Source organism: Sander vitreus, chromosome 10 (assembly GCF_031162955.1).
Source record: "Sander vitreus isolate 19-12246 chromosome 10, sanVit1, whole genome shotgun sequence".
NCBI lineage: Eukaryota > Metazoa > Chordata > Actinopteri > Perciformes > Percidae > Sander > Sander vitreus.
Window position 1 is genome coordinate 1,568,233 of NC_135864.1, and position 10,000 is coordinate 1,578,232.

The 10,000-nt window shown below is 48.8% G+C and overlaps 1 protein-coding gene across 1 annotated transcript in view; it reads left to right on the plus strand.

Moving 5' to 3' along the window:
* emx3 (empty spiracles homeobox 3) overlaps positions 1-10,000 on the plus strand; it is a 25,160-nt gene that overhangs the window by 10,937 nt on the left and 4,223 nt on the right. Inside the window, exon 2 of the mRNA XM_078260000.1 lies at positions 9,984-10,000. This exon is cut by the window's right edge and continues 168 nt beyond it. Coding sequence (XP_078116126.1) covers positions 9,984-10,000 — 17 coding nt within the window. The remainder of the gene's footprint in view (positions 1-9,983) is intronic.

Below are 10,000 nucleotides of genomic sequence, written 5' to 3' on the forward strand. Positions count from 1 at the left end.
GAATGAGTCGCCAGTAATGGCCGGTTGAAAAATCCCAAACCCGGAAGCAGCAGCCAGACCCACGTGACGCGTTCGTCCAATCAGCTGCTGGTTTTCATGTTTTGGGCGACCACAGATTAGCGCCGCCTGCTGTTATGGAGACGTATTACGTCTCGTCTCTTCGGTGTTCTGAGGAACTTTTTGGACCAGCTCGGGGAGACTGATCAGTCACACTGGCTTTACTGCTGACGGTCGGCCGTCTGGTCGGTGTGTCACTGCCTTTACACTTTAGTCTTCTCAAAGACTTTTGTTAGGCACACATTGAAGATGTTGCATTCAAACCTCTGCGTGTTTATCGTGGTTTGAAATGAAGAAAAGAAGCTACAAGCAGCAACGCATTCTCATGAACGTGTATTCTTTCATTTCAAAGTTGTTCTGTTGTTTCTTAGCTGGATTTGAAGTTTTCTTGTCTTCAATCCACTCTGGACTCATCGGTAGAAACTTGTGTTTGAAAGTCAAACTCTCAGAGTTCATTTGAATGTTTTAGATCCCAAAGTGTCCAAAGAAACCACATCTATCAGGTTGAATTTTGATGCATATCGGATAGGTTCCCATTTGATGCCACGTGTCCGTCATGTAAACATGCGGTTGTACCGTCTTCAGAGAAGAAGCAGAGAGTGAAATACAAATAGATGTTCTGAGGAAAATGTTTCATGTAAATGAGAATGATTTGAATAAAAGCTTTGGGCGCTGCAGCGACATCCACAACACCAAAACATGTCTGCTTACCCCTCTGCAGCTGTTTCTGTTTCCTAAAGTCACAGAGTTGTTCTTTCTGTCTGCAGAAACGTGTTGTTGTAGCTGTGAGGGAGTGTGTGCCGTCATTAGGCTGCAGCAGTTATTATTAACCTGCCTCCAGTCTGTCTGCTGTTATAAGGGTTAAAACCTTCAAACCAAATAGTGTAAGGCCCAATCTCCACGTTTACACTCACAGGGCCCTATCTTGTAGCGCAGCACAAAGCCGACGCAGTTGTCAATTTCCCGTCCAGCGCCCACGTCGTTTAAATAACAAATGCACCTGTGCCCATCTGTGGTCCATGGGCGTGCTGGTCTTACAGGGAGGTGTGTTCAGGTGCATTCTGGGCGTGCTGGTCTTACAGGGAGGTGTGTTCAGGAGCATTCTGGGCGTGCTGGTCTTACAGGGAGGTGTGTTCAGGTGCATTCTGGGCGTGCTGGTCTTACAGGGAGGTGTGTTCAGGAGCATTCTGGGCGTGCTGGTCTTACAGGGAGGTGTGTTCAGGAGCATTCTGGGCGTGCTGGTCTTACAGGGAGGTGTGTTCAGGTGCATTCTGGGCGTGCTGGTCTTACAGGAAGGTGTGTTCAGGTGCATTCTGGGCGTGATGGTCTTACAGGGAGGTGTGTTCAGGTGCATTCTGGGCGTATTCCTATCTTGAGGCAGCGGGAAGTGAAGGCACCATTCACCAACAAAAACCTGGTCTAAAGTCAATAACGCAGCATTTCATTGTTATTTTAACAGAGCATTAGTAAAATGCTCCTAGGCTCGTGCACAGCACGTGCACACTATGCTTGTTACACACACAGGGACGCACAGCAGCACACACACATGCAGAAGATTACAAATACAAATATTACGGTGCAAATCCTCCATCATAACAGCAATGCTCCAAGGTCCAAACACACCTCTGATTAATGAAGACACTAAGTACAACCCTTTGGAACCATACAACATACACACATACACATGCATACATATATATACATATATGCACATGCATACACATACACACATACACATGCAAACACACATACACACATACATGCATGCACATACACACATACACATATACACTTGGCATACACATGCATACACACATACACACATACACATGCATACACATATACACTTGGCATACACATGCATACACATACACACATATACATGCATACACTTGGCATACACACATACACACATACAAATATACATATGCATACATGCACACATACACACATACACACATGCATACACACACACACACACACACACACACACACACACACACACATGCATACATATATACACACAGACACATGCACACATATGCACACATGCACACATATACACATACATACACATATACACATGCACACACATATAATGGACAGTTCCACATTCATACCTGGAAGCTGCCCAGTACAACCACAGTTTGATCTGCTGCCATTGAGCAGCTCCACTGGAGCCGTTGGAGGTTAAGGGCCTTGCTCAAGGGCACCTCAGTGGCGGTAATTGCCTCCATGCTTGCAAAGTTCTCAAAATGGCTTACCTGAGGCCTATTTGTAGTGCTGAGGCTCAGACCGATTGGTGTTCTGTTTTCAGGTGTTTAAAGCTGTAATTGCAATACCGCAATACCGTGAAACTGTGATATCTTTGCTGAAGGTTATCATACTCACACCGGCCCACGCCTATGATAATACATAAGCCCCAGTGTCGGGACTATTGCCGTCCCTTTAGCGCTATAAGTAAACACGCTTGGTCGGGACTATTGCCGTCCCTTTAGCGCTATAAGTAAACGCGCTTGGTCGCGACTATTGCCGTCCCTTTAGCGCTATAAGTAAACGTGCTTGGTCGGGACTATTGCCGTCCCTTTAGCGCTATAAGTTAACGTGCTTGGTCGCGACTATTGCCGTCCCTTTAGCGCTATAAGTAAACGATCTTGGTCGCGACTATCGCCGTCCCTTTAGCGCTATAAGTTAACGTGCTTGGTCGGGACTATCGCCGTCCCTTTAGCGCTATAAGTAAACGAGCTTGGTCGGGACTATTGACGTCCCTTTAGCGCTATAAGTAAACGCGCTTGGTCGCGACTATTGCCGTCCCTTTAGCGCTATAAGTAAACGCGCTTGGTCGCGACTATTGCCGTCCCTTTAGCGCTATAAGTAAACGCGCTTGGTCGCGACTATTGCCGTCCCTTTAGCGCTATAAGTAACGCGCTTGGTCGGGACTATTGACGTCCCCTTTAGCGCTATAAGTAAACGTGCTTGGTCGGGACTATTGCCGTCCCTTTAGCGCTATAAGTAAACGTGCTTGGTCGGGACTATTGCCGTCCCCTTTAGCGCTATAAGTAAACGCGCTTGGTCGGGACTATTGCCGTCCCTTTAGCGCTATAAGTAAACGCGCTTGGTCGGGACTATTGACGTCCCTTTAGCGCTATAAGTAAACGCGCTTGGTCGGGACTATTGCCGTCCCTTTAGCGCTATAAGTAAACGTGCTTGGTCGGGACTATTGCCGTCCCTTTAGCGCTATAAGTAAACGCGCTTGGTCGGGACTATTGCCGTCCCCTTTAGCGCTATAAGTAAACGCGCTTGGTCGGGACTATTGCCGTCCCTTTAGCGCTATAAGTAAACGTGCTTGGTCGGGACTATCGCCGTCCCTTTAGCGCTATAAGTAAACGCGCTTGGTCGGGACTATTGACGTCCCTTTAGCGCTATAAGTAGACGTGCTTGGTCGGGACTATTGCCGTCCCTTTAGCGCTATAAGTAAACGCGCTTGGTCGGGACTATTGCCGTCCCTTTAGCGCTATAAGTAAACGTGCTTGGTCGGGACTATTGCCGTCCCCTTTAGCGCTATAAGTAAACGTGCTTGGTCGGGACTATTGCCGTCCCCTTTAGCGCTATAAGTAACGTGCGCGACTATGCCGCCCCTTTAGCTTTAAGTGCGTGCAGTGGGGACTATTGCCGTCCCTTTAGCGCTATAAGTAAAGCGATGCTTGGTCGGGACTATTGCCGTCCCCTTTAGCGCTATAAGTAACGTGCTAGTCGGGACTATTGCCGTCCCCTTTAGCGCTATAAGTAAACGTGCTTGGTCGGGACTATTGCCGTCCCTTTAGCGCTATAAGTAAACGATCTTGGTCGACTATTGCCGTCCCTTTAGCGCTATAGTAAACGCGCTTGGTCGGGACTATCGCCGTCCCTTTAGCGCTATAAGTAACGTGCTTAGTCGGGACTATTGCCGTCCCTTTAGCGCTATAAGTAGCGTGCTGGTCGGGACTATTGCCGTCCCTTTAGCGCTATAAGTAAGCGCGCTTAGTCGGGACTATTGCCGTCCCTTTAGCGCTATAAGTAAACGCAGCTTGGTCGGGACTATTGACGTCCCTTTAGCGCTGTAAGTAACGCGCTTAGTCGGGACTATTGCCGTCCCTTTAGCGCTATAAGTAAAGCAGCTTGGTCGGGACTATTGCCGTCCCTTTAGCGCTATAAGTAGCGCAGTGGGACTATTGACGTCCCTTTAGCGCTGTAAGTAGCGCGCTTGGTCGGGACTATTGACGTCCCTTTAGCGCTATAAGTAAAGCGATGCTTGGTCGGGACTATTGACGTCCCTTTAGCGCTATAAGTAGCGCGCTTGGTCGGGACTATTGCCGTCCCTTTAGCGCTATAAGTAGCATGCTTGGTCGGGACTATTGACGTCCCTTTAGCGCTATAAGTAAACGTGCTTGGTCGGGACTATTGCCGTCCCTTTAGCGCTATAAGTAAGCACGCTTGAGTCGGGACTATTGCCGTCCCTTTAACGCTATAAGTAAACGAGCTTGGTCGGGTCTATTGCCGTCCCTTTAGCGCTATAAGTAGACGCGCTTGGTCGGGACTATCGCCGTCCCTTTAGCGCTATAAGTAAACACTCTGGGTCGGGACTATTGCCGTCCCTTTAGCGCTATAAGTAGACGAGCTTGGTCGGGACTATTGCCGTCCCCTTTAGCGCTATAAGTAAACGCGCTTGGTCGGGACTATTGACGTCCCTTTAGCGCTATAAGTAGACGCGCTTGGTCGGGACTATTGCCGTCCCTTTAGCGCTATAAGTAAACACTCTGGGTCGGGACTATTGCCGTCCCTTTAGCGCTATAAGTAAACGTGCTTGGTCGGGACTATTGTCGTCCCTTTAGCGCTATAAGTAGAGCGGCTTAGTCGGGACTATCGCCGTCCCTTTAGCGCTATAAGTAAACACTCTGGGTCGGGACTATTGCCGTCCCTTTAGCGCTATAAGTAAACGTGCTTGGTCGGGACTATTGTCGTCCCTTTAGCGCTATAAGTAGACGCGCTTGGTCGGGACTATTGACGTCCCTTTAGCGCTATAAGTAGCACGCTTAGTCGGGACTATTGGCGTCCCTTTAGCGCTATAAGTAAACAGCTTAGTCGGGACTATTGTCGTCCCTTTAGCGCTATAAGTAAACACGCTTGGTCGGGACTATTGACGTCCCTTTTGACGCAGTTATGTTAAGGAAAAGGTCGTGGGTGGGCGTACGGTTCTGTGACACACGGGAGGAAAGAAAAAAGCGACTATAGCAATCCTGACAAGCGGGACGTGAACCCCGCTCTCCTGGGTGAAAGTCCTGTGTTTGTATATATACAATATATTTATATACAGTACAATATACCCACTACATTACATTAGAATACACCACTGATAAGCCCAGGAACAAAACAGTCAATACTAGGGATAGAACGATTATCAGGCCGCTTTTCTGGCAGTTTTCAGATTATCTGTATCTGCGTTTGATTTTCCTGATAACCGATAACGTTAATGAATTAAAAAGTGTTCTACTTTGGCTCTGCTACAGCTCTGTGTCTGTCCCTCTGTTTTAGTTTCACTCCCCACTGAGTCTCACTTAATGCCCCCCCACCCCACAACACTATCTGACTCTCTGTTACTGGGTATTATGTTGAAAGTTTCTCATTTATTAAATAATTGCTTAAAGCACGTGTGTCAAACTCAAGGCCTGCGGTGAGCCAAACCAGTAGTAGTGCGACACTCAAAGCAGGATTTGGCAGATTTGAGGCTCAGAAATAGCAATAGAAGAGAGTTTACATATTCAGGCTGTGAAACAGGTTGTAAAAAAACCAAAAATCTTCGATTTGCTAAACTCTATGATGGCTAAGGGACTTTTTTGGTGACTTTTTAGAGCTTTATGTTGACCAAACTGTTCACTGAGAAAGCTATATGAGACACAAATAATACAGTCAAAGGTATTTGTAAAAAGCATATCAATAAAGATCATTTTGGGGCTTTTCCTTTTATTTTGAAAGTGGATAGACATGAGGAAGGACACGCAGCAAAGGCCAGCAGGTCGGACTTGAACCCTGCGCCGCTGCGGGACTCAGCCAACATGGAGCGAACGCTGTTACAGGGAGAGCTAGAGGTCGCCCCTCATGTCCAATGTTCTCATTATCCAGTGTGGCCCTTAGTGACGTTGAGTTTGACACCCCTGGCTTACAGCATTTAAACAACGTTTTGTGTTGGAGTTTGTAACTGTAAATACATATTGGTTCCACATATTGGTTATCAGTTTCATTAACTAAAAATCAGTACCCTACCGGCGTTGAAAGACCAGTATCGGTCGATACCTAGACAGTTCCCAGTACAACCACTTCCCAGGTGACGTCAGTGAAGTCAGTCAGGGTGAAGAGTGAGATTTGTTCTTTAGAGACTTCCAAAACAAGACGTTGCATCTGTGGGTCTGATCCTCTTCATCAGTCAACAGCAGCCCAGTTTCTCTGCAGGGCTGCAGGAAATCCTCCCACCGATCCTCACAAGTCCCAAAACTGGGGTTAAAATGAACTTTTTCATCCACCAGCCAAATGGCTACCAGCCACTCACTAGCTACATTCTCTCCCCTCTCATTCCCCCTGCTCTGGCGTTCCCCCTCTCATTCCCCCTGCTCTGGTGTTCCCCCCTCTCATTCCCCCTGCTCTGGCGTTTCCCCCTCTCAGTCCCCCTGCTCTGGCGTTTCCCCTCTCATTCCCCCCTGCTCTGGTGTTTCCCCCTCTCATTCCCCCCTGCTCTGGCGTTTCCCCCCTCTCATTCCCCCTGCTCTGGCGTTCCCCCTCTCATTCCCCCTGCTCTGGCGTTTCCCCCTCTCATTCCCCCTGCTCTGGTGTTTCCCCCTCTCATTCCCCCTGCTCTGGCGTTTCCCCCCTCTCATTCCCCCCCTGCTCTGGTGTTCCCCCCTCTCATTCCCCCTGCTCTGGCGTTCCCCCTCTCATTCCCCCTGCTCTGGTGTTCCCCCCTCTCATTCCCCCTGCTCTGGCGTTTCCCTCCTCTCATTCCCCCTGCTCTGGCGTTCCCCCTCTCATTCCCCCTGCTCTGGCGTTTCCCCCTCTCATTCCCCCTGCTCTGGCGTTCCCCCCTCTCAGTCCCCCTGCTCTGGCGTTTCCCCCTCTCATTCCCCCCTGCTCTGGCGTTTCCCCCTCTCATTCCCCCTGCTCTGGCGTTTCCCCCTCTCATTCCCCCCTGCTCTGGCGTTTCCCCCCTCTCATTCCCCCTGCTCTGGCGTTTCCCCCCTCTCATTCCCCCCTGCTCTGGCGTTCCCCCCTCTCATTCCCCCTGCTCTGGCGTTCCCCCCTCTCATTCCCCCTGCTCTGGCGTTCCCCCCTCTCATCATCTCAGCTGGACTTGTAGCCGTTATATTGTCGGCTAGTTTACTTTATAATAAAACATCAGATTTATAAACTACATGTGTTTTGTGTGCAGGAATCTTAATGTGTAAAGTAACTAGTAACTAAAGCTGGAACTCTCTCTCTCTCTGTCTCTCTCTCTCTGTCTCTCTCTCTGTCTCTCTCTCTCTGTCTCTCTCTCTCTGTCTCTGTCTCTCTCTCTCTGTCTCTCTCTCTCTCTCTGTCTCTGTCTCTGTCTCTCTCTCTCTCTCTCTCTCTCTCTCTCTCTCTCTCTCTCTCTCTCTGTGTCTCTCTCTCTCTCTCTCTCCCCCCTCCCTCCCTCTCTCTCTCTCCCCTCTCTCTGTCTCTCTCTCTCTCCCTCTCTCTGTCTCTTTTTCTGTCTCTCTCTCTCTCCCCCCTCTCTCTCTCTCTCTCTGTCTCTCTCTCTCTCCCCCTCTCTCCCTCTCTCTCTCTCCCCCCTCTCTCTCTCTGTCTCTCTCTCTCTCTGTCTCTCTCTCCCCCCTCTCTCTCTGTCTCTCTCTGTCTCTCTCTCTCTCTCTCCCCCCCTCTCTCCTCTCTTTCTCTCCCCCCCCTCTCTCTCCCCCCCCTCTCTCTCTGTCTCTCTCTCTCTCCCCCCCTCTCTCCCCCTCTCTCTCCCCCCCCTCTCTCTCAGCACGTTCGCTGCCTCTGCTCTTTGATTTCTTCCACCAAACCAAACTGGCCGTGCGTCTCTGCCCTCTGACCTCCGTGTAAACTCGCCGCTGTCGTTACATTAAAGCGCCGTCTCGGCTTATTTGAAATGCAACCGAATTAAACCGACATATTTGCAAGCCGAGCCTTTTTTAGAAATCCCCCGGTAACCTCCATCAGTCGCGGCTCCCGACTCTGACTTTGCATATGAATATAACTCTCTAACGTTGGCTGAAAGGCGTGAGCACGTGTCGGCTTTTTCTGCACGCCATCATTGTCCCCCTCGCCGCCTCGAAGCCGCCGGGCAACCGACTCCTTTGCGTACGTCGTGTCTCGGCTGCAGCGGTTGAAGAACTCGTGCTTTGATTTGTTTATTATGTAAAATATATTTGAAAAAAAGACGTACTTGAGATTTCAATAAACAGATAATCGGGTGTCGGTTTGGAGCGAAAGCGAAGACACAAAGAGAGACACAACGGCCATTTTTCACGTCTAATAAACAAATGAGTTTCTGTTTCTTTAACCTGCGACAATGTCAATCAAATCCTTCGACCACTGCAGGACAATTACAAGTAACAAGTAGAAGAGCTCGTTCACAAAGACGTGCAGACATTATTTCACCTGGGTATTTGCAGGAAAATGAACTATAGTCTGCAAAGTAAACCTATTCATGCACGTTTTTACTGTTCCGTTGGTTCACGTGGAGGAAAAACAACGTCAGTGCTTTTCTTTTTTTTGTATTTTTCTTTACTTTGCATGTTAAACTGAACTCTATATCTATTGCATTTGTGGGGTCTGAACATGATGCTGTACGGAGGACACAGGAGGCACTACGTTTAGTTTCTGGGAGACATTCAAGTCTTTTTATTCCTTTAATACAACAAATATCAAAGTCATGTCAACTGTAAATACAAAGATGTGTCTAGGGCTTTTATAATGAAAGTCTTCATACATACACACTGATTGGCACTGTTGGACTCCCGTACTGGCTATATTAGCCTCCTGCCCATTTTGCTAGCTTATGGTCAATACACCACGCTGTCTTTTTGTCTGTATGGACAGTTTCCGACTTTAACTTCAACTGTTCTTCAAGTCTTTTACTAAGTAATGATTATTCTACAGTATGTTTTATATATTATGTAGCCCAGGGGGGGTCAAACTCAATTCCACTACGGGCCACACTGGAAATGATGATCACAATAAGGGCCAGACATGTTGAGATGGTTGACATTTTAAACTGTGAAGTTTATTTAACAAAGAAAGTCAGTCCTCTAAGGTACCCCTAGGGGGACACGTACCCCCTGCAGTCCTCTAAAGTACCCCTAGGGTGACACGTACCCCCTGCAGTCCTCTATAGTACCCCTAGGGGGACACGTACCCCTGCAGTCCTCTAAAGTACCCCTAGGGGGACACGTACCCCTGCAGTCCTCTAAAGTACCCCTAGGGGGACACGTACCCCTGCAGTCCTCCAGAGTACCCCTAGGAGGACACGTACCCCCTGCAGTCCTCCATAGTACCCCTAGGGTGACACGTACCCCCTGCAGTCCTCTAAAGTACCCCTAGGGGGACACGTACCCCCTGCAGTCCTCTAAAGTACCCCTAACGGTACACGTACCCCCTCCAGAGTACCCCTAGGGGGACACGTACCCCCTGCAGTCCTCCAGAGTACCCCTAAGGGTACACGTACCCCCATCTGAGAAACACTGCTCTTGGGCATCTGTTCTGGGTGCTTTACATTGTAATCTGAGAATAAATCTGATACCATTTTGACCTTGTATTTTGTTTTCCTGAGTTCCTTCTTCTGTACGCCTGTAGTCCAGGTTTCTGTGCAGGTTTGTGTTTGTTAATCTGGGCTCTGTTTGTGTTTGTGCTCTCAGGGGACGACAGCAGCCCG